General features: G+C 40.9%; 1 protein-coding gene across 1 annotated transcript; it reads right to left on the bottom strand.

Moving 5' to 3' along the window:
* Positions 1-600: 600 nt before the first annotated feature.
* On the bottom strand, positions 601-26,014 carry LOC139478932 (DNA-directed RNA polymerases I, II, and III subunit RPABC1). Its single transcript, XM_071261626.1, has 8 exons — positions 25,905-26,014; positions 24,321-24,409; positions 23,036-23,097; positions 21,908-22,047; positions 21,371-21,451; positions 19,729-19,787; positions 18,499-18,577; positions 601-1,638 (listed from the first exon to the last, which is right to left on the bottom strand). The coding sequence occupies exons 1-8, from the start codon at positions 25,959-25,961 to the stop codon at positions 1,573-1,575; spliced, it is 633 nt and encodes a 210-aa protein (XP_071117727.1). The 5' UTR covers positions 25,962-26,014; the 3' UTR covers positions 601-1,572.
* Between the last annotated feature and the right edge of the window lie 116 nt (positions 26,015-26,130).

The raw sequence follows: 26,130 nt of genomic DNA, 5'->3' as shown, positions 1-26,130 counted from the left end.
CCTCAAACCCAGTGTATTTCAGGGAAGTAAGATCCGAAGTCCCTTTCTCATGACACTTCCTCAAACCCAGTTTATTTCAGGGAACTAAGATCCGAAGTCATGTCTTCAGGATACTTTCTCAAACACAGTGTATTTCAGGGAAGTATGGTGTTGAAGTCACGTCTTCAGGACGCTTCCTCAAACCTTCCTTAAACCCAGTGTATTTCAGGGAACTAAGATCCGAAGTCCTGTCTTCAGGACACTTCCTCAAACCCAGTGTATTTCAGGGAACTAAGATCCGAAGTCCTGTCTTCAGGACACTTCCTCAAACCCAGTGTATTTCAGGGAACTAAGATCCGAAGTCCTGTCTTCAGGACACTTCCTCAAACCCAGTGTATTTCAGGGAAGTAAGATCCGAAGTCCTGTCTTCAGGACACTTCCTCAAACCCAGTGTATTTCAGGGAAGTAAGGTCTGAAGTCCTGTCTTTAGGACACTTCCGCAAAACCAGTGGAGGTATGCAAGTCCTGGGGTAATGTGGATGTCATCAGAACATAAATCCATGGCGTGTGGACTGAAGATGATAAATATAATTAAACAGACTCAATCTACAAAATGCATGATTTTATTAACCCTACAACTTCCATTATTGCAGGTAATGGAACAGCAGTTGCAAGACAATGTACGATTCTCTTCATACACGTCAAAGAGTACATCTATCTCTTCATACAGACACAATGAACATCTATCTTCAAAGTATGAGAACCATTAGCCCTGATCTTGAGAACTGTTAAAATCACACATGAAATTTGAGGAGTCCTTGTAATAATTCTAATGATTACAGCTAAAGATCTGGGGTCCCTTGATAAATACACTATTGGAGCAAGCTCCAAGGACACAAGGACCTCCTTTTAACTTCGAACACTGCTTTTGGTAACAGTATCAGCCTTCGAAATCCACACTCATGTGCTTGTTGAAGACTACATAATTGTCCTGAGGACAACAAACAATTGAATGTTAGTGCTCCGAGATGTGTAACATTTGAGGGCAATTAGTGTCTGCTCTTTACCAGTTTTTAATTTACTACATATCAGTCTAGTACACAAGGTACAAGTGTAATAAGGTTTTGTATTAGTCCAGGACTAGTCTCAAACAAAAACTAAATTTCTAAGGCCGAGTATTGCAACACTGTACAACATCTTCACATTGTGCTTCAAGAGAAATCATCAGCTATGCCTGCTTTTGCAAACACCATGAGAGCAATATGAAACATGGAATATTGATGACACATGAAACATGAAACATGGAATATGGATGACACATGATATATGAAGCATGGAATATGGATGACATGTGAGATATGGAACATGGATTATGGATGACACATGAGATATGAAACATGGAATATGGATAACTCAAGCGATACCGCTCGATGGCCACCTTCCACGAAACCTCCAGGTCCTATACAGACAATGTCATCGTTACTTTTGAAGCTGATCTTCATTCTGTGTCATTTGGTACACTCATATGTCCTCTTTTGCACATTAGAGACAAACAATGTTGAAACAATTGTTCAGGATGACAATCTGTATACATCAAACAACAAGTCGATAACTGACGTATCGCCCAGCCGTTTCACTGGGTCGGATGATCTTGACAACCTGAAATGGAGATCAAATGAATATTGTTACCACATTCGTTATGCTGAACAGGGGATCATATGAATATTGTCCGTTACAACACTGATGATGCTGAAAAGGCCTAGAACTTGTATTTCGTATATCAATTTTTGGTTTGAGCACATTACATGCATTACACAAAATTTGTCAGTTGTTGCCGTTTCAGACATTTTGAATTTAATAATAATAATAATAAGTGCATTTATAATACGCCAGATTCCATTCACCAAGTGGATGCTCATAGCATTACACTATTATTAAACCGGTCAATGGATCAGTGAGCTCTCAATTTTCATTCTCAGCTCCCTGGGGAGTATACAACCCAAGCTGCCTATGACGTGCTAAAAGGTTAACAGCCACATTACTATCTCATCCTACCGGGTACCCACTCACTGCTGGGTGAAGAGAGGCACATTTCGAGACATCACATGTGGTACATGTGCTTCAGTGTGGGGCAGGAGCGAAGCCCTAGAAACTCTCAGGAGTCAAGCTCAACGTGGTCACCCATCCAACTACTCTCTGAGACTGACGTTGCTTAACTTCACCTGATTAGTGATCTGTGAGCTGTGCACAGGACCAGGTGCCACCACTTTTTTCATTTTTTCAAAAGTAAACACCTTATTTTTTTGTGGAGTCTTGGAATAATAATTTCTGTGAAATTGTTATGAGTAGTGCATTTAGGGAAAATGCTGGTTGTACTGTCATTAGACTCATGCACGAATGGACGACAGACAAAAACCCATGACACCAATCCCCTTGAATGTCAATTATTTCCTGATTGTGTGAATCATATAGTTATATCATACAGGCTATCAAACCTAACTGTCATTCATTCACGAGTAACTGCCCGATAACCAACTCTGGTAGAATCCATCAAAATATGGACCTTCCACCATGACCATCATGAAGCCAACATTGCTGGGGCCTTTTCTTTAATATTAGTTGTTTTATGGATTTCCTTTTTGAGAAACAACTCACACACTGCTGAGAGTATAAATAAAGCTGGTCTTAGCTACATCAGGCCACCTCCTGTTGCAAAACATGCACGTTTTGTGGGTCGTGGAGCATGGAGAGATTATCTCTTGTCGGGACAGATATAAAAACAATTTTTGATATATTTTATTTCTAAATAGGGGTTTTCAGACTCGGCAGGTATAAACACAAATCTGCACAAAATTATTTTCTTCCACTTTTTTTTTTACGGTTTATGGATCATAAAACAATTAGTTAAAACACCTTGCCTTACGATAACTACGGCAGAACAATAGTATAGTCTGTATTGGACAAGTTGAGGGAACAATCTGCCCTCATATATGAACAACATGAAAGACCTCTTCTACGTACAGCTGTGTCTCGCAATGTGAAGACATAAAGGATCATAAAACAATTATTTAAAAAAACTTGCCTTACTGAGCAATTGTTCTAATGTACGAGGCTGCAACCCCTTCTGTATCGGATTTTGGGATCTATTTCGAGGGGTTTTCGGACTCAGCATGCAAGGGAAAAGGGTATTAACTGACTAAAAATATACCAATTTCCAACCTTGCCGAACTAGGCTGGAATTTCGTGGCTCAAAAATAGAGTGACAAGTGGTGATTACAAGTTATATCCCTTCTATGTCCCTCCTACTGATCTATCACCTCTTCCACCTCTCGCATCACTTGCATTTCCTTCAAACAAAATGGTCTTACCCAGCAAAGTGCATCAAATCATTTGAGCACCTTGATTAAAAAGATAGAAAGATTTGGAAAATGTGTGTGGACGCCCATTTGGCAGTACACATGCTTTGCAAATCCTCCAAAGCATTGTTTACTAACCAGATGTCTACGTTTTTGCTTGTCTCGTGTCAGCTTCGTTCGTCAAGGGTGGAAACTGGACTTTTAAAGTCAGTTAACGCCCTTGCCTTGGGAAGATGAACAGTGTGGTACATGCCATGCAAATAAAATGGTATGCAGAATCAACAAATAACGGTGAACATAAAAATATTCCATTACGATTTATTTTTTCTCTCGATTATTTTTGCCGTAATCCTAATGCAGTCTTTTATGACCTAGAAATGGGTTCTGTATATTTTAATTTCAGTGTATGTAGAGCGCATTCTGACATTCGGAATTTGTTTAAAGTAGTCTCCGTGATTCCGGTGAGGGGGGTCGGCACCCTCATGTACATGTTCCCCTCCTACCATACACTCTTACCATTCACACGGGGAGATATGATCAAACATGACACAGATCAAAGAGTTGGGAACATGCTATCTACCACAAACTTTCTTAACTAATCCCTGGACAGGAAGATGTGAGACACACATATCCTTCCAAAAGACATCAAAGACATTCTCGACAATACTTTAGAAATCAACATTAAATGAAGATGAAAAATTTCAAGAATTACAATAACTTCAATCCAAATGACAATTTATTTTTCAATAAGTCATAGAGAGGGTGCTTCTCCCCCTTCAGAGTTAAGATACCTCATCAGTTACTAAGGGTTTGACCCTGTTAATTCTGCATGTGAACCCCGACCTCTTGACCTTGGTGTATGAATACAGTGGAGGGGGCACTAGGCTACAGGTCAGTGGGGATTAAGTAAGTGTGATCTTCTTTCAGGAAATAGATCCCTTCCAAAAAGGGGATCAGTGTAAGGGGTTGAATGGTCGGGTGATAACAGACCATTGTAGGTTCTCATGATGCTCAGCTACTTGAAGTAATGATGCTGTCCTTCACAGGCTTAACTGTAGCCATCATCAGATGAGAAGCCCCTAGCACTTAGCAAAGTTTTGTGAAAAAACATTGAACAGACTTTCTGTTGAGTTCGGAAGCACTCAACTTTAAAATTGATTCCACAACCATCCTGTTTAAATGGAAATGCCAAAAACTAAATTTCAAAAGTAGTTTTTTTTTGGTTTGAAGGCCTTCAACACTTGGTTGATATATGCGAGTCAAGTTTTGTGGAATAATATTGAATGTTATCTGAGCTGAGTGCTGGAAATTATTTTTACAGACAGATGAGGTCTAACAGGAGTGAGTGAGTGAGTGAGTGAGTGAGTGAGTGAGTGAGAAGACATGTTTGAATAAACACTATAAACTGCCAAGCTTTATGAAGTGGAACAGTAAAAAAAGTTTACAACTTGATTGAAAATGTGCAGCCATTTTGAAATCACTGAATAAAATCTTTTATAATCAAAGTGTTAACTGTCAGTGGTCATGGCTACGACATATATTGGTCTATCCAAACCAGGGTGAGTCACCACCCCAGACTAGTGAAAATCGAACAGGGCTAGTTGTTTTCTCACAAAATGGAGTTATTTTATTATTAAACTACCAGTCCAATATGCGCTGCAGACTATTTATAAATGACAAAGATGTCTAACCCTGTAAACATGTTCTTATACCACAAACAGATGACTATTTGCATGATATGGCGACGAATGCCATTAGATCAGGTTATGGCTGTCGTTACTGCAACCCCACCAAAGCCCCATATCTTCCAAATGTCATTGTGAGGCCTTCCATTTCTGGCACGATGTCACCTCTCCGCGTCTGTCCAGACATAATGAGCTGCCTGCAGGGTTTATATTTATCAATACCTCTCCAACACGAAACAACTGACGACCAGCCTGGCTTTTACGAATTGATTTCAAATCTCAGGTTCTGTTGTCCCATTGATCAAATTGTCTGCCTCGGAGTGACGAGACGCCTGTATTTAGCCTCCTGGATCGAGGGACATTGGTTTGCTGAGGTGTAATTCCTCAAGATGGAGAATGATTGGCTGAGGGATCACAGCAAAGGGATGCTGGACTTTCTCCTCAGTCAGGAAATTCCTGGACAATCCCTTCTTCTTAAGTGTGAGAGATCGTAATTACTACCACAGCCAAAGGCAAAGGGTGACCGGGATGAAATGACCAGACGACGACGTCTTACGAAGCAACAATAGCCGAAGCAGTTGGATAAATTTGTCAGTCGCGCTTGGTTGGACCCTCTCCATGATTGACAACGAGGAAGCAAACAAACTGAGACTGCAAATTACGTTTGTGAAGCTAGGAGCCCCAATGGCTTTGAGTCTTGTTGTAAAGGACTAGCGCTCTGAATGGCTAGCTGTAGGCAAAGGGGACTGCACGTGTCTTCCGACTGTGAGGGATTAGGGATCTATGGAATGTGACGCAGCAGGCAGAGGGCGCCACTATCACAACGAGCGACAGTCAGCTTTGCTAAATTGATCGGAAACTTCATCACCTATAATGGATCGCGGCTGTGATTCTGGGAGGCACATTTTTACAAAGTTTGATTTCATTGTCCACACATCTTACCGAGAAATGAATACATTAGCATGCATGCCCATGACTGAACATTGACAAGTGATCAAATGTCGGATTGCACCGTTGAACAATGTCAGACGAACATTTTCACATTTCACTGCACGGCATAAGGTGAAATGCAGCGTTTGTGCCCGACTGTCGCATGGCTGCAGTTGAATACACTGTGGCTGAAAGCATCACTTAAACTGAGGCAATAAGTACTGTCCCGTGTCGACAAAATCAGGAAAAATCTGACCGTGCTTGTCACAGCTTTGACAAATTAAGCACACAAAGTCATGTATCATTCTACTGAAGGGACCTTTCAGAGTCAGTTGTTAAAAAGACTTCATCTGATCGACAGCGACATCTCGGGACAATCTGCATATCAGATTACACTCAGTCAACCTGGTGAAGAATACACCCACATCACGTCCCAAATAGTTTACCAAATATACAGCAACACACAATAAAAGTAGAGAAGACATGCAAAACAGTCAAATATACAGTGTTAGAAATTGGTCCTATAGTCCTTGCCAAACTGCCCAATAGTTAAGGTATCCTAAGGACGAGTAGAAATTTGCCTTTTTTAAGGGTTTTACTATATGTTATCATTTTAAGGAATAGTGGACAAAAACTGTTCGTTTCTACCGCTGGTATACATGAAGCAGGGAGAAACTTTTACAGTTGCGGGGAAAGAATATGCACATTCCTTGTTCATAATTCAAAATACTCATGGTATTAGTCACTTAACAACAAAAACTAATGTTAAAAAATACAACTAAAAGAATGAAGAGGGGTATTTCTACAACTTCAGTCACGTTCCTACCCTTTATTAGGATTACAATGAAACTGTTACCATGGTAACATTGGACAGAATCAGGATCCTACATTCATATGATTCGACACACAAAATAAATCCCCAAACTTGAATTCTTAAAAGAGAGTAGAAATAAAGTATCAATTATCTGTCAAGAGATAATACTAATTTCTAAAACACAAAAGATTTAGGACCCCGAAACCTAGCAAGCGACGCAGTAATTCATCACATAATTTTCAGTTTTCCACACAAAAGTCTTATTGATTGCACTGATGCAAGCTGAAGCTCTGTAACCCTTGAAAAATATTGAGTGCTTAATTCTCTGAAAGGTCTGTTAGCCATTCTCTGGGCTAATATTACGCTGACTGCCTTACCGATGATGCATAGGACCCTATAGGGACACTGATTTGTTTCATTAACTTGGGTATTCTTCGTAATTTCCCAGTGGGGCCATCTCTTTGGCTGTGTGCCCCAGGGGTACCGGAGAACCACCTTTGTCCCCTCACAAGGGGCTACTGTCAATAAGGGGCTTCAAGGCCTGTAGCCAGGAAGGACAGGGTTACCAAGTTTCACAAATGTGTGAGCAATGTTCTGTAAACATTTTACGATATCCTTGGAGGGACAATGTGCGGCCATGTTTTCTCGGAGACTGACGTGAGAGGAAAGTTGTTCTGTTTGGGATTTGATATCAATTTGAATTTCTTTCATGAGGAAGTTTAAACTTCAAAGTGAAATATTTTTTTAAAAGACAGCTGTTCACAAAGCATTTATCAGAATTTAAGTTCCTATTTCGACCCTAAGGAAGGAAGTTCGTATAGCTTCCTTTACCCGGAAAATATTTCACCACATACAAAGGTGTTTATTTTATAATATAATGCAGAGCTAATGAAATTCATTGGGCAAACATCTTTTTCATACATATGGAAATTTAATCGTGGATATGATTTTACTTAGGAGCGAAAATTGCATCATAAATCAAATCATTCATTAAAATATTTGACTCAAAATCTCAAGGAAACTGCACTGACATTGTAATTTCAGACTGAAGAGTGGCATTTAAAGATTAATTTGTTTAAAGTGTTTAATCCAAACCAGCCAGATTCAACTGAATAAATGGACCACAAAAACATCCACATCTCCCTCCTAAATATGCTGAAAAAATGACAAAATACAGTACAAGCAAGACTTGTCATGAAGACAGATGTACCTTGGTCTGATTTTGAGTGTCCTGGGGACATCGGTAATACGTTTTGGGCTCCTAGGCATCACCATGGAGATCCCAAGGTGGCCACTGGACCAACAGCAAGTGACATACACAACTGCTCGGGTTTGCTACAAACTGAGTGAGTCGAGTTTATCACCACTGTGAACAGTACTCCAGTCTCATCACGATGTGTCCGCTTCATATGGGAGAAAAACCTGGTCTTAGCAGGTCTCAGATGTCTACCGTTTTGGTGAAACCCACAAGTATGTATGGTGCTGACAAACCTAGAAACATAATCGGGGCGAACTGGGATTTGAACCCACGATCATAGGTTTCTGGCGTGCCAAGGGACGCAACTCTGCATAGCCACACATTAAGCCGCCTTGCAGGTCATGAGAGACCTAAGTGACACAATGCTGAACTTTGGCAGGAACGGCTGTCTCTGATAACATTGTCCAAGCTACTACGTCAAGCACTTTATGGATAAGCATGTACACAGATAACATCACATATCTCTCACAAGGCTGGTCATGCTAGTTGGGTATTGATATTCCCAAGGGGTTGAGTGTAGGGGGTTGGAGATTAGAGTCTTTGAAAGGGTGTGAAGGTTGGGTTGTATTGTGATGTTTGGGGTGGGTTGTGATGACTGTGAAAGTTGATGTGGATTGTGAAGGTTGGGTGAATTGTGAAGGTTGGGTGAATTGTGAAGGTTGGGTGGACTGTGATGATTGTAAAGGTTGGGGTGGATTGTAAAGTCTCGGTGGATTGTGAAGGTTGGGTGGATTGTGATGATTGTGAAGGTTGGGACCATGGAAAGATTTGCAGGAAATGCAACTTACTGCAGATTTGCAGAAAATCACGGAATTTGCCTATTTTTATCAATCAGTACACTAATTTTAATTATTTTTAAGCTTTAATTATCTAATATTGCGCTTGAATGATGTCCACACATGAAACATGCAATTCGAACATACATAATATGAATCGTACAATACAACAATTAATTCTCACTTCTAAATGTCCTTGAGGTACAATAACTAAATAAACTATGTTAACATCTAACCGTAAATAAATATCAGTAACAGTATGCATATTTATTTGCATAATTTTTTGTCCTGAAATGTCTATATGCAAGAGACCAAAATTTGTATTACTTTAATAGGGAGAAATAGTTATACCTGCAGAATTTAACACAGTATTTTGATAATTATTGCGCAGAATTCGTCTGGGACTGGGTAGTCATTCTTGTAGTCAGGATGGGGATGAGATGAAAATGATTACTTAGAAAGTCAAATCTCCTCAATTCATATTTCTAAAAAGACTACTTTCCAAAAAAGTACACTAGCCTTATACACCAACAGGATGTGATGGGTCAAGATGCCCAAACTCTGACAATTAACGTTTGCACAAGTCATACAGACTGATTCTGGTGAGTGTGTGAATGTCTCAGACATTTACTAGTGAGTGAGTGAGTGAGTGAGTGAGTGAGTGAGTGAGTGAGTGAGGTTCTACACTGCTTTCAGCAATTTTCCAGCAATATCAGGGCAGGGGTCACCAGAAATGAGGAAAAGAGTCCGGGCCTTTGGCGTGACAAGCGAACCTTTCAACCACCAGGCTACACCACCGCCCCAAGAAACAATAAATGATAGATTCATTTGCAAATATCACCTATGAACAAAAAAAATAAATTCATCCTCAGTTTTTATGGATTTCATAGTTGATCATATTGACAGAGTATTATTTTCTATTTCTAATAACATGCATCAGTGGTATTTGCAATATTAACAGCTGCAGACATGATCAAAATACATGTGCTTTGTGATGTCAACAACATGATTAGCATATAAAATGGGACAGTACGAGAAAGACTGGCTCATATATTATGCATTAATAGCATTATGGTAAATTTTGTTGGCATTGTTATCCTTTTAATGGCAAAAGCATCTATTGTGGCCAAACAATTTACATAATAGTCCTGATAGAGGGCAGCTCATACGTCAATTGATGTAATAACTATGCTGCAGGGGTTGTCATGACGACCAACCATACGTGATAAATATATGTTGTGTTACAATAGTACCATGAGAAATTAATGCCGATAACAAAGTCTTGTCACAACTATACTGAAGCACAACCGGAATGCATAATCAGCTTGAACTCGAAATCAGAAAAGGTGGTTTTTTGTGGTCAAGTCCAGCTCCAAAAACATTGAATGAGATTCAAATCCAATCAATGACAGTGTTATGTTGATTACATCATGCCCAAACACACAGAACTTAATTTGACGTGTGTGGCCATTTTGTCAATATAAAAAAAAATTGAATATCCATTTTCCTTGTGCTTCAGAATAGATCATTCAACATGCTACCACTGAAGACTACCAGTAGACAAAACCTGGGAAGATCAGGAGTAGAATAGATCTTCAGCAACCCATGCTTGTCGTAAAAGGCGACCATGCTTGTCGTAAGAGGCGACTAACGGGATCGGGTTGTCAGGCCCGCTGACTTGGTTGATGCATGTCACCGTATCCCAGTTGCATGGACCGATTCTCATAATATCAATCACTTGATTGTCTGGTCCAGACTCGATTATTTACAGACCGCCGTCATATAGCTGGAATATTGCTGAGTGCTGCATAAAACAACAAACCACAGCAAACCCCAAAACCAGAAGACAAACACATTAACTCAGACAGACAATTGTATTTCCAATTATAATTTGAAATAATTTAATGGTTAATTTAAAAAAAATAATTTACTTGAATTATTTTCTGAAATTGTACTTTTAATAAACAATAGAAAACAAGAGTTAACAAGTATTTGTCACAGAGTGACGAAATATCCCCCGCCTGTACACCATAGTACCAAATATGAAGACAATCCAGTGATTAGTTCTTGAGATATTGTGGCAACACCGTTTTCCAACTCCAAAAACAGATTTGCCTGCTGTGACCTTGAAAATGGGGTCAAGGTCACCAAATCTGACAGGTGTATGCGGTGTCTGTATATACACTATAGTTCCAAATATGAAGACAATCCAGAGATTAGTTCTTGAGATATTGCGGCAACACCGTTTTCCAACTCCAAAAGCAGATATGCCTGCTGTGACCTTGAAAATGGGGTCAAGGTCACTAAAACGAACTGGTGTCTGCGGAGTCTGTATATACACCATAGTTCCAAATATGAAGACAATCCAGAGATTAGTTCTTGAGATATTGCGGCAACACCGTTTTCCAACTCCAAAAGCAGATATGCCTGCTGTGACCTTGAAAATGGGGTCAAGGTCACCAAAACCGACTGGTGTCTGCGGAGTCTGTATATACACTATAGTTCCAAATATGAAGACATTCCAGAGATTAGTTCTTGAGATATTGCGGCAACACCGTTTTCCAACTCCAAAAGCAGATATGCCTGCTGTGACCTTGAAAATGGGGTCAAGGTCACCAAAACCGACTGGTGTCTGCGGAGTCTGTATATACACCATAGTTCCAAATATGAAGACAATCCAGTGTTTAGTTCTTGAGATATCGCGGCAACAAACAGGTGGGACGTACGGACGGACGTACGGACGGTTGTGAATACTATATCCCCCGCTTCGCGCTTTCGCGCGGCGGGGGATAAAAAAAAACATATTTTAATCTGAGTATTTTACTTTCAGCTTTTATGTATTAATTTTTAGGCTTGAGTAAAATTCAGGGAAGACTCATTCATTAAGTAAGAAAAAACCCCATAGATGCCAAGTTTTGCAGTCAACACTTTTAAATGTCAACAACAGCCACTATGAAACAGTTGCAGTAGGCACTGAAAGTCTATTAGTTTCTGTATTAACACTGAGGACTAAACACTAACCTCAAATTTGACTTCAGATTTACTTTTACTCAGGTAAGCTAAAAATACCTGGCCAGGTGTTCATTCCACAAACAATCTTAGCACTGTGATCATCGTAAGTCTATGTTAAAGTTTAAGAGTTACGATCGTCTTTATGGAATGGGGCCCTGGTCTTACGTCAAACATAGGTTACTGCATAAAGGTCCTGCGTGTATTCTTCATGTAAAAGTCATGGTATCATACACATGGGTTATGAAATGTATCATATAGGTTATATTATATTTGACCAAACATAGGTTACTGCATAAAGGTCCTGCATGTATTCTTCATGTAAAAGTCATGGTATCATACACATGGGTTATGAAATGTATCATATAGGTTATATTATATTTGACCAAACATAGGTTACTGCATAAAGGTCCTGCGTGTATTCTTCATGTAAAAGTCATGGTAACATACACATGGGTTATGAAATGTATCATATAGGTTATATTCATATATGCCTTTGACCTTGACATGACATAACACCACCATGGATGTGGCAGGATTTGAGAAGACATGTGAATATACAGTTTATGGCTGTAGTGGTAAGCATACATCAGGAACTGACAATGACATAACCATGTTTTACAAAATGCTGACTGCTGACTAATTGTGATCCAAACCTTTTGTAAGCAGGCCCCATTGTAGAGAAGGTATATACCAAGTTTAATGATAAATGCATCAATACTTTTTTATAACTTTGTGAACAAAAAAACAGCATTATCACTATCCTCCTTGCAATGTGGCAGATTAGAATTTTGATAGAGATAGGTACTTGGGCCGCTTTATGCCATCAGAAAAAAATGTGAAATTAATACACACAAAAGAACCTTCTCTGGATAATATAATAAATAACTTTAATTGTTTCTGAAAGCACTTGTCCCCATTGCAGACACTATGTACTAAGCAAAACAACATGGATAAAAAATAAGTTACAGCACCAATTTCTGAACTCTGTCTGAGAAATCTTGTCCCCATAATTTAAAGCATGGGGCAAGGGCCACAACAGTAAAAACATTAAGTCAAGACACCAAGTTTAGAACTCATTTGAGATCGTGAACATAAGTCAGATGCAGATCGATCAATTGATGGATTATTCAATAAATCACTCCACCACTACTATACCCAGAACCCCACTTTGTGGCGAGGGGATAATAATCCTTAGAAAAACCACCAACAGTCAAATTCCAACAAACTTACAGCTGTCCTGTTTCATGGGGCTGCTGATTAGTTTACCTGAGCAAGTTTTAGTTTGCAGATAAAACATGATGGAGGGTCCAAACATAACAAGTTTCAAGTAGTGAGTAAGTGAGTAAATTACTGAGTGAGGTGAGCTTAATCTTGATTTCAACAACAATTAAGTTCTACAACGTGTAAGCTTAATATGGGAGGAAAGGATGCATTGAACATGTTGAAGGAGAAACATTTCTACTTCAGTCAACACCACCAGCACAGGTATGAAGGCTGACACACAAAGGAACATAATCAGGCTAATCTGGGATTCAAACAATCATAGGATCCTGGCATGCTTAAGGGTGACAATTCTGGTCATCAAATTCCAGCGACTCAGATGATCCAGATAGGGTGCAAGCATGAGATACCTAGAGGCCTATCTTAACCTGGGTCCACATAAGGGTGCCAGGATAGTGTACTGGGGACCTATCCTTACAGGGGTCCACATGAGGTGCAAGCATGAGATACCTAGAGACCTATCTTAACCTGGGTCCACATAAGGGTGCCAGGATAGCGTACTGGGGACCTATCCTTACAGGGGTCCACATGGGGTGCAAGCATGAGATACCTAGAAGCCTATCTTAACCTGGGTCCACATAAGGGTGCCAGGATAGTGTACTGGGGACCTATCCTTACAGGGGTCCACATGGGGTGCAAGCATGAGATACCTAGAAGCCTATCTTAACCTGGGTCCACATAAGGGTGCCAGGATAGTGTACTGGGGACCTGTCCTGATCCAGGTCCACATGGGGTGCAAGCATGAGATACCTAGAGACCTATCTTAACCTGGGTCCACATAAGGGTGCCAGGATAGTGTACTGGGGACCTATCCTTACAGGGGTCCACATGGGGTGCAAGCATGAGATACCTAGAGACCTATCTTAACCTGGGTCAACATAAGGGTGCCAGGATAGTGTACTGGGGACCTATCCTTACAGGGGTCCACATGAGGTGCAAGCATGAGATACCTAGAGACCTATCTTAACCTGGGTCCACATAAGGGTGCCAGGATAGTGTACTGGGGACCTATCCTTACAGGGGTCCACATGGGCTGCAAGCATGAGATACCTAGAGACCTATCTTAACCTGGGTCCACATAAGGGTGCCAGGATAGTGTACTGGGGACCTGTCCTGATCCAGGTCCACATGGGGTGCAAGCATGAGATACCTAGAAGCCTATCTTAACCTCGGTCCACATAAGGGTGCCAGGATAGTGTACTGGGGACCAATCCTGATCCAGGTCCACATGGGGTGCAAGCATGAGATACCTAGAAGCCTAGCTTAACCTGGGTCCACATAAGGGTGCCAGGATAGTGTACTGGGGACCTATCCTTACAGGGGTCCACATGGGGTGCAAGCATGAGATACCTAGAAGCCTATCTTAACCTGGGTCCACATAAGGGTGCCAGGATAGTGTACTGGGGACCTGTCCTGATCCAGGTCCAAATGGGGTGCAAGCATGAGATACCTAGAAGCCTATCTTAACCTGGGTCCACATAAGGGTGCCAGGATAGTGTACTGGGGACCTATCCTTACAGGGGTCCACATGAGGTGCAAGCATGAGATACCTAGAGACCTATCTTAACCTGGGTCCACATAAGGGTGCCAGGATAGTGTACTGGGGACCTGTCCTGATCCAGGTCCACATGGGGTGCAAGCATGAGATACCTAGAAGCCTATCTTAACCTCGGTCCACATAAGGGTGCCAGGATAGTGTACTGGGGACCTGTCCTGATCCAGGTCCACATGGGCTGCAAGCATGAGATACCTAGAAGCCTATCTTAACCTGGGTCCACATAAGGGTGCCAGGATAGTGTACTGGGGACCTGTCCTGATCCAGGTCCACATGGGGTGCAAGAATGAGATACCTAGAAGCCTATCTTAACCTCGGTCAACATAAGGGTGCCAGGATAGTGTACTGGGGACCTATCCTTACAGGGGTCCACATGAGGTGCAAGCATGAGATACCTAGAGACCTATCTTAACCTGGGTCCACATAAGGGTGCCAGGATAGTGTACTGGGGACCTATCCTTACAGGGGTCCACATGGGCTGCAAGCATGATATACCTAGAGACCTATCTTAACCTGGGTCCACATAAGGGTGCCAGGATAGTGTACTGGGGACCTGTCCTGATCCAGGTCCACATGAGGTTCAAGCATGAGATACCTAGAAGCCTATCTTAACCTGGGTCCACATAAGGGTGCCAGGATAGTGTACTGGGGACCTATCCTGATCCAGGTCCACATGGGGTGCAAGCATGAGATACCTAGAAGCCTAGCTTAACCTGGGTCCACATAAGGGTGCCAGGATAGTGTACTGGGGACCTATCCTTACAGGAGTCCACATGAGGTGCAAGCATGAGATACCTAGAAGCCTATCTTAACCTGGGTCCACATAAGGGTGCCAGGATAGTGTACTGGGGACTTATCTTTACAGGGGTCCACATGAGGTGCAAGCATGAGATACCTAGACGCCTAGCTTAACCTGGGTCCACATAAGGGTGCCAGGATAGTGTACTGGGGACCTGTCCTGATCCAGGTCCACATGAGGTGCAAGCATGAGATACCTAGAAGCCTATCTTAACCTGGGTCCACATAAGGGTGCCAGGATAGTGTACTGGGGACCTATCCTTACAGGGGTCCACATAGGGTGCAAGCATGAGATACCTAGAAGCCTATCTTAACCTGGGTCCACATAAGGGTGCCAGGATAGTGTACTGGGGACCAATCCTGATCCAGGTCCACATAGGGTGCAAGCATGAGATACCTAGAGACCTATCTTAACCTGGGTCCACATAAGGGTGCCAGGATAGTGTACTGGGGACCTGTCCTGATCCAGGTCCACATGGGGTGCAAGCATGGGGACCTGGGGACATATTCTAACCTGGGTCCACATTGGAGTGAGTGAGTGAGTGAGTGAGTGAGTTTGGTTTAACGCCACTTTTAACAGTATTCCAGTTATATCACGGCGTGTCAGCTTGATGTGGGAGGAAAACCACTTCGGTGAAACCCACGAGCTGACAAACCTAGAAACATAATTGGGGCGAACCGGGATTCGAACCCACAATCAAAGGTTTCTGGTGTGCCCAAGGGATGCAACTCTGCACAGCGAATCTCGGCGCCTAAGACGACTGGGCCACCCATGCCCTCGTCCACATTGGAGAATTGCTCTTATTATCTCACACATTATCTCCTAGTAATCATGCCTTGGAGACCAGATTTCGATGCTGAGAACATATCCTTCCCAAGAATCCCCACTGTGAGACAAACGGGATACCAAGTACACGGTATATCCCTGGGAGACAAGATTTGAGATCCTGGGCACCTATCCTTCACTGGGATCACCACTGTGAGACAAGCATGTGATACTGGTACCTATCAAGTACAAATAAGTGGACTTTTACACACAAGTTTCAATCTACATAAAAAAATATATATATGTGAACCTTCCTTCAGAAAGGCCTCGTTATGACATCTCTTAACTAGGCCCCTGTTTGTATCAGTATATCTGTACTAGTTTAGGAACCAGTGTCATGGCTGTGTAGTTGTTTAGTTGGTACTTTTTTTTCTACAGATAAATGTCTGCATTACAAATAGCACAGTGAGTGAGTGAGCAAGGTTTTTAATCCACCTTTTAGCAGTATTCAAGCAATATCATGGTGGGGGACACCAGAAATGGGCTTCTCACATTGAACCCATGTGAGGAATTGAGTCTGGGCCTCATCTTAGGTGCTGGAATTTGAGGACCAGAGTTGTGTCCCTTAAGCATGCCAGGATCCTATGATTGTTTGAATCCCAGATCAAACTCAAGGTCATCCCACCAACTAGAAAGGGCAGAATGAAGGCAGGTTGTCTCATCTGTTCATGAGGTAGGTGACAATTTTATCCTAAAGAAACTGTTTCAAGTTTTAAACGCGGTACATGTACTTGAAAGTTTTGAAAATGTGCATGCATCACTTGCTTAATCATGTATTTCTGAAAACTGGAACACTTTCCTTTCGATGCAGACAGTACAGTATATGTGCAAATGCTTCAAATACTGTTTTTTTAAATTTTACACAAATTCTTGTTGAATTTTGTGTATTAGACCTGTACACTAGCCTTATACACCAACAGGATGTAATGAGTCAAGACGGCCAAACTCTGACAATTAATGTTTGAACAAGTCATACAGACTGATTCTGGTGAGAGTGTGAATGTGTGAGTGTATGAGTTGGTTTATTGTTGTGTGTCAGATTAAATTGGGACTAAAGCCTGAGCTGATGCTCAGATGAAGTGTTGGCTTAGACATTTGTGAGTGAGTGAGTGAGTGAGTGAGTGAGTGAGTGAGTGAGTGAGTGAGTGAGTGAGTGTTAAAGCTGCTTTTAACAGTATTCTAGTCATATCCCAGTATGTCAGCTTCATGTGAGAAGAAAGCCCGAAGTGATGCAGGTCTCAGACGCTTACCGATTTGGTGAAACCCACGAGCATGAGTATAGTGCTGACAAACTTATAAACATAATCGGGGTGAACTGGGATTCGAACCCACAATCACAGGTTTGAGCTCATTTCTTTTGATGAATGAAATGTTTCCTTTTTAACACGTCAAGTGTAGAGGTTTCATAATCTGATTGGGTATCATGTCCTGACCTCACTATCGACATGAGTAGCATATCGTGACCTCACAGCCGATACGTTTATCGTATCATGACCTCAGTATAGAGATGCGTATCACACTGTGACTTCACAATAGAGATGTGTATCATATCAAGACCTCACTTTAGGATGTGTATCTTATCGTGACCTCACTATAGGATGTGTATCATATTGTGACCTCACTTTAAGATGTGTATCATATAGTGACCTCACTTTAGGATGTGTATCATATCCTGACCTCACTACAGGATGTGTATCATATCGTGACCTCACTATAGGATGTGTATCATATCGTGACCTTACTATAGGATGTGTATCATATCGTGACTTCACTAGAGGATGTGTATTATATCGTGACCTCACTATAGGATGTGTATTATATCATGACCTTATAGTATGTGTATCATATCGTGACCTCACTAAAGGATGTGTATCATATCGTGACCTCACTATAGGATGTGTATCAGATCATGACCTTACTATAGGATGTGTATCATATCGTGACCTCATTATTATTGAATTGCATACTCAAGGTATGTATCATATTGCAGCTTCAATATCAAAATGTGGATCATATTGCGGACTCACTACTGAGGAGGTATGCCTCATATCACATCAGTCTCAAAATATGCATAAGTTGGATAATGGATCCTTACAGTCCTAAAGTATCAGTTCATGTCTGTCGTCCATAAGCACATCTCACATCTATAGAGTTTGTGGGGGGTGTTCTTGAATTCACAACATTGATATGTCATATTTTCTTTGATTAATCGTTGAAACAAGACTTACCTGACCACGTTTTAAACCAAAGTATCTGGCTACCGGATCACCTTGCTGGATTCTGGGAATCTGGGAATCCTTCAGTTTGCTGGAGATAGGTCAAGGGGCATAACTCTGTCAAGGGGCATAACTCTGTCAAGAGTCAGGAACACTGACACAATGTGAGCGAAAATTCACGGAGTAAGTAAATATGTAAAGATTGCTTTTGTTTGTTTATTTAAAGACACTGCACTCAGAAATATTCTAGCTATATTCTTGGCCTGATAAACTAGTGATTGATATTGTGAGCAATATTCCAGACAAGGCACCAGACAATCCAGAATTGGTTATCGCCAATGCGATCCTGACGTGTCTACAGTCATGTCACTAAGAGCCAGAAGTGACTTCATCTTAAAAATCTATCACTTAGGTGAAACTTCTAAGCAATGGTTTGTTACTGACAGACCAAGGACCGAATCTTGGGATTCAAACTCCTAGGATCCTGTCAAGCCGCAACTGAGTACATTGTTGTCCGGCACCTTCAACTACTGGTCTAACCATGGCTCCACAGGAATCAGGAGTCAACAAAAACAAAACAGATTCAGGGGAAGAGTCATGATTTTGTTGTTGTTTTGTTTAACGCCGCACTCGGCAATATTCCAGCTATATGACGGCAGTCTGTAAATAATCAAGTCTGGACCACACAATACAGTGACTGACATCATCAGCATCGATCCACACAATTGGGATACGATGATATGCATCAACCAAGTCAGCGAACCTGACCACCCAATCCCATTAGTTGCCTCTTATGAAAAGCATAGTCTTTTACGGCAAACATGGGTTACTTTACACCTACTCTACCCCGCATGTTCACAGATCGGAAGAGTCATGAACACAGTGAAACACGGAGAGACTAATCAAAATAAAGGGAGGCAACTGAAGCAAAATCGTTCATGCACAAGAAGTATTATGCACAGATGAAACAAAGTGTTTTCTGTTGTCTACGTTTTACGTGAATATGAAACTTTAAGTCTGAAATGGTAAGAAAACAGGTCACCTTACTTTTATTTTTAAATCAAACACGCACTGTAAACTTCAAACTTGGTCATTAGTTAACGCAATTTAACAAATATTTCAGTATCAAAGTTAATATTGACAAAGCTCTCCCAATATTTTCTTCTTTAGTTCTGTAAGAGAGCTGAGAATCAACCTGGGACGTTGCTCAGAATTAACCAGGAAGTGGAAACACAAGGATACTATCTGGACAGAAGTTCTGACTTTTCCTCAGGGGTCATCACGACATGTTCCGGCACCAGCTGCAACATAAACAGATTGGATGGCAAGTTGTTGCTGTTTGCATAGTTCGCACTCAGCAATATTCCAGCTATGTCATGGCGGGTCTGTAAATAATCGTCTGGACCACACAATCCATTGACTGACATCATCAGCATCGATCCAAACAATTCGCATACGATAAAATGCATCAACCAAGTCAGCGAGCCTGACCACCTGATCCCGTTAGTTGCTTCTTATGACAAGCATGGGTCGTGAAGACCTTACGTAACCCAGGATGGTAACTAGCGATCGAGTCAAGACCAGACAATTCAGTGATTGATATCATGAGCAATGATCCACAGTCAGGGTAGACGGCAGATCTTACTTACTTACAGGCTTGGATATTAATTCGTACTTTCATTTGTCTGCAAAACTGATCTAATACATAGTTACCATCTACCTCATGGAAAAAGTAGCAGTCCACAAGATAACGTCACTAGTCCTTCCTGACCTTCAATAGTTTTGAACCCAGGAGGGGCGGTTGGGTAGTGGTTAAAGCGTTCGTTCATCAATCCGAAGACCCGGGTTCAAATCCTGACATGGATACAATGTGTTAAGCCCATTTCTGGTTTCGCCCGCCATAATATTGCTGGAATCTTGCTAAAAGCGGCGTAAAACCAAACTCACTCACTCACTCGAACCCAGGATCCTATGTAAGAGCCTTATTGAAGATGAAAAGATTTTCTGCACCTGGACAGCTCTAGTGATCCTCTAATATGATGTAATAATGACGACAACAACACAAGCACAGCTGGTTCTCGGCTTTCTACATGCTGAGACATTTGCCAGAAGCCTGGTTACTGTAAATTTACTGGTTACTCTAAACTCTAAAGTGACACAAGACTTTGAAAGCAAGTGAGCATTAGATTTGTGTGTTTGTAGGCCTCTTTGTGTGCCTGCAAGGTACATCATCATAACTCTGTTCATCGCAGTTGCATAACATAACCCTTCCTTACATGCATGGCAAGCAGTGACTGCATCCACACCTGCTTTAATTATCCTACCTACTGGTAGTTCCACAATGCACATGTAACCAAAACTAATCTTCATTTTCAACATTTGCAACACTGTTCTGATCAGGATGATTAGATTTTGAATTACAATGACATGATTCATTGTCTTATCTGTCTGTCTATCTACGCTATCTGGACCAAAAATAACTACAGTTTTTTTTGTTCAACACAGCACTCAGTAAAAATAGGACAGTGGTGTGTATATAGTCACAGAGCCTAACCACCTGACTTACAGATGGAATATTGCTGACTGCGGCATCACTCACTCACTCACCATGTGTTCTGTGATGTTGATAAGTAGCTCGGCCTCCCAGAACTGCTCCAGGATATACATGGGGGTCATCTCACTCACTCACTCACCCACCCACCCTCACTCACCCACCCTCACTCACTCACTCACTCACTCACCCACCCAACCACCCACTGACTGACTCACCATGTGTTCTGTGTTGATAAGTATCTTGGCCTCCAAGAACTGCTCCAGGATATACTTAGGGGCCATCTCACTCACTCACTCACTCATCCAACCACCCACTGACTGACTGACTCACCATGTGTTCTGTGATGTTGATGAGAAGCTCAGCCTCCCGGAACTGCTCCAGAATATACTTGGGGGCCATCTCCACCAGAGCCTGCAGAACATAGTTCCCTACACTCAAACAACATGACACTCCCAGAATCCCATATTGGTTTCCATCAGTATATAATCTAAAACATTGTAAAAAATTGATAGCTTCTTTCAATTACAATTTTTTAAAATGCTGACAAAATAATGAAATGCTTAACACAAATGGTACACATTAAACTTCATGATATCATACCATAGGGTAAACATGTCTTAAAAGCAAGACTTATTCTATAAGTTAAGCAATAAGAGTTTGATGCAAACTGTCATTGCTATGGCAGTATATTATCAGCCCAAAACATACAAATATTTTTTCTGACAGTTTGTGCCATCACAAATAAAAAAGAAGCATTAGCCTTGATCTGCTTCGTGACTGCTTGATATTGATCTCCGAGTTGAACTTGAGCGTGAAGTCAATCAACACCTTCAACACGCCTAGATACCTGCTACCATGGTAACTGACCTGTTTGGCTGATGGCGTCATCCCTGCTTGTACAACAATAATGGCGCGCGTAATGTTTTCTTCCTGCATTCTCTGACAATAGGTCTTGATTGTTTTGATTCCAACTTTAGGTTCTTCTGGGAAAAACACAAACATCTGATCTGAAACAAGAACAGGACACAATCTGTCAGACTTCATCCTCATACAAAGTTTCATCATGAACTTCCCTAGCCTAACAAGCCCTGTGAAGATCCATGTTAGAATTGGTCTTCAGCAACTCATGCTTGCTGTAAGAGACGACTCAATCATATACCAAATGTATTGATTGATGCTCATGACATCAATCACTGGATTGTCTGGTCCAGGCTTGATTATTTACATACCGCAGTCATACAGCTGGAGGGAGTATGATTTTTCGCCGCTTTTAGCAACATTTCAGCAATATCACGGCGGTGGACACCAGAAATGGGCTTCACACCTTGTACCCATGTCAGGATTCGAACCCGGTCATTCGACGTGACGAGAGAACGCTTTAACCACTAGGCTACTTGACCGCCCCTCATATAGCTGGAATATTGCTGAGTGCGGCATTAAACAACAAACAAACAAACAAACAATCAAACACTCTTTCTAAGCATGATAAGAACTCCAATAATAAATAGGTTGCAACAACATCTGATATATGATTATTATATTGCCTTGAAATTTATCCATCCACACATACGACAGCACATATGGAAATAAACATTGCTGAGTTACAAATGGGGTTTAGTACTGGGGTCCTCGAGGTTTGAACTATACTAGGACAGTCTTCGAAATAAGCGCTTGTCTGAAGGCCTGTGGCAGGTAGATCTCGTCTCAGGCCCTTACTTTCAAATTTGAATGGGTCCCCATGGCATGCAAAATTTTACGTGTCTATTTATTTGTCACAATAAGCTGCTGTTTTTTTAAAATAGGGTCTGAAGAGTTTAGTCAGGGCCTGCAGCTTCTAAAGTCTGCAGCTCCTGATGCAGCCTGGCATTTGTTTTTGTTTCTAACACTGATCTACAGACCTTGCAAGTCTTTTCCTCCTAGGGCTATGACAATGACCCCTTTACTTTCATGTTTTAGTTTGAACACTGCAGTGCAATCCTTGTTACATCCTCTCACCTGTGGGGTCATCGTTGTGAGCTACAAGAACAATCAGGTCACTTCTTCCCGGCTTCCGTTCACTGAAACAAAGTATTATAACCATGGCTATTATCATGATTACCAAAGTGAAGGCATGGGTGAGTTGGGTTTGACGTCACTTTTGAACAGTAGATCAGTCAGGGAGGAAAGATAACAATGATGCAGACGTTAAGACATTGAGGAAACTGAGATAACTGGTCCTCCTAGTACAGCATGATCATAAATCATACAATCAATATTCAATAATAAGGTAGCCTATTGTTAACTTACAGGATCACCCTGAACACCAATGTTCGATTCCCTACATGGTACCATCCATGTCAAATAAAACACTGCAGCTATAACACAGATTCTTGTACTCAGTACTAGTATCAATGACAAGAGTTTATGGTCAAAGGGAGATAACTCTACATAAAGGAAGCGGTATCGATGGTAAACACTGAGTTGGGGAAATTCTATTCTAATGGTGCTAAATAAATGGAAAGGAATGGTAAGTGATAGAATGTTTGGTACATGTTGCTAGGATATGTGATTCGGTTGTGAGGATGTTTCTGGGATTGTAGTGAGGGCAGTTTGAGTCTGGGTCTTGAATAAACAAGTTGTGTTACAATCTTTCACTCGTAGTGAGACTTCATTTAAAAGACCAACAGCAAAAACATGAAAGTCCCTTTAAAAAGCTTTAATCATATTGATACAACACAAAAACCACTCATAACCATGGCAACCAATGAGCCCACAAAACATTTTTACAAACATCTCACACATGTCTCTTATATCCAGGCATGCATTCTGGTTCAGAATAGGTCTCAAGTATTTCACGTTTGTTGTAATGAAGATCAGGTGGTCAAGCTCTGTCACTGTGTTTGTTTGTTTGTTTGTTTGTCAGCGAGCCTGACCACCCGATCCCCTTAGTTGCCTCTTACAGCAAGCATGGGTTGCTGAAGACCTATTCTACCCCGGATCTTCACGGGTGATCTATCACTGTGTGTCATTATACCCTCATAGTAATAATCATTGAGTGAGTGCAGTCTGCACCAAATACCTTTGAGTCTACACATGTCTACTAGCCCTAACTTCGCTCTTAACACACTTTTTAGTACATTTTAGCGTACTAGACTGAACAGAATTTTACTTGACATTGGCTTTGGGCTAGTGGCCTAAGTCACAGACTGTTGCTGACTGCAGCATAAAGAAACAAATCATTAACTCCACTGGTCAAAGACCAGATCAGACAAAAATGAAACAAAATTTCAACTTGGCTAACCTGGGCTTATCACCAAACTGAGCCTTGAATTCATCCAGTGTTTGGTCCAATTCATCTTGTGTCACCAGATAGCCTCGATCGTGACATAGCTGAAGGAATAAAATTTTTCCATTTGGTAATTAACAATGACTAAAGGAACATTAACACATTCACAAGGTTAATTATACATGTTATAGGTGCATGCTCATTGTTATTCCATATCTAATTCTGATACTGTCAAAAAAGAGCTTTTCCAGAACATTTTCAAAAAGGTGAGCTTAAAATGTGTCTTGAGACATTATCATTTATCTATTCACATATCTTCACACGATTCTAATGACAGTAGTTGTGTTCGTGTTCATCTGGAAACTAGAAACTATTCCTAACCCTGGCAAGTGTACACAGATTTTCACAACCCTTGAAGTAGCATTCACTGTATTTAGTGATAGTGATTTGTCACGTTAAAATGAGATGTGTGACGTTATCAAAGCTACTGACTTGACAGTTCTCTCTTCCATCCTGTCAACATTGGGTTCATGTGAATTTTGGTGCCTGTACCATGATGAATAGGAACAGTAATATAGACTGGATACTATATATTCCTGTTTCAGGACCAAACCAGGTGTTCGAAAACTATTGCCAGGCAACATCGGCACCTTATTTTTTTTAACTTGGTACTGAAATAAATGATATTAAACTCACATGGTCACTTGCAAACATAAATAATTGTAAAATGTTAAAACAAGTTTACAGTGGGGTGATTAGAAATTAGCCTTTACTCCAGTTTAAACTTACTGTGAAAACATCACATGCTTTGAAGGAAAATAAATTAAATTAAACTCACATGGTCACTTGTAATAAGAAATAATACTTGTTTACTTATACTTAGTTAGCCTACATAGAGGATGCCGCAATCCACAAGTTTGTAAGAAAAATCATGGCGCTCCCCTTTCTGCCACCAGCTGACATCACAAGAATGTTTCTGCGGATAACGGACCGTGTCCCCGCACAAGGAAAACAACATGACACAATAAAGCATGTCGTTCTTATCATTATTAAAAGTAGAGGTGCCATTTTTCGCCTGACAATTAGTAGCAATTCTTTCCAAATGTGGTGCCGTTTTAGCCTGAGAAATCTGTGACATTTACTGAGGTGCTGTTTTAGCCTGCACCCACTCATAACACAGTGTCTTCACTGCAAAGTTACAAACTTCACAGTACTTTCTAGTTTTCCTGACCTTTCGAACAAACATATCTGTTACCTGTGTAAACATATATGGGACGCCATATGATTATCAAAACATGGTCAGGTGAATGATGCGTAGTATACCTGTTTCTGTTGATTGTTGCAATCAGTCATGTTGTTTTCATTACCATGATTACATCAAGGGCCATTGAGATTGGTAGGATTAACTACACATTCATACATGAAATATTTGAATGTTTTCTTATTCATGGACGTTTAGTGGTGGTATTGTAGGCCGCAAACAGACATCATCACCTAATAACATGCCGATATTGGCTCTATCAACATGAATTATCACCCTGACATGCATGACGTACAACAGATTTCGTGTATCGCCGATATCTAATCCTTGTAAAATACCTGCATGATAGTTTTTCGGATGCGCCATAACTTGTAAGTTTCTTGTTCATCATCCATAACGAACCGAATAAAAAACAATGCAGAAGTTTGATTTCACGTGTTGTGCTGAATTTACCACGAAAATATATATACGTATATCTTAAAAACTACTTATATCAACTTCATAATGATTAAATAGAATATGTTAATATTCAACAATAATACTCTTTTCTTGATGAAAGAAATC

This window comes from Haliotis cracherodii, unplaced genomic scaffold, assembly GCF_022045235.1.
Source record: "Haliotis cracherodii isolate W230 unplaced genomic scaffold, xgHalCrac1.p SCAF_4, whole genome shotgun sequence".
NCBI lineage: Eukaryota > Metazoa > Mollusca > Gastropoda > Lepetellida > Haliotidae > Haliotis > Haliotis cracherodii.
The sequence above is the reverse complement of the archived record's forward strand: the minus strand, read 5'-3'. Positions and strand labels throughout refer to the sequence as shown.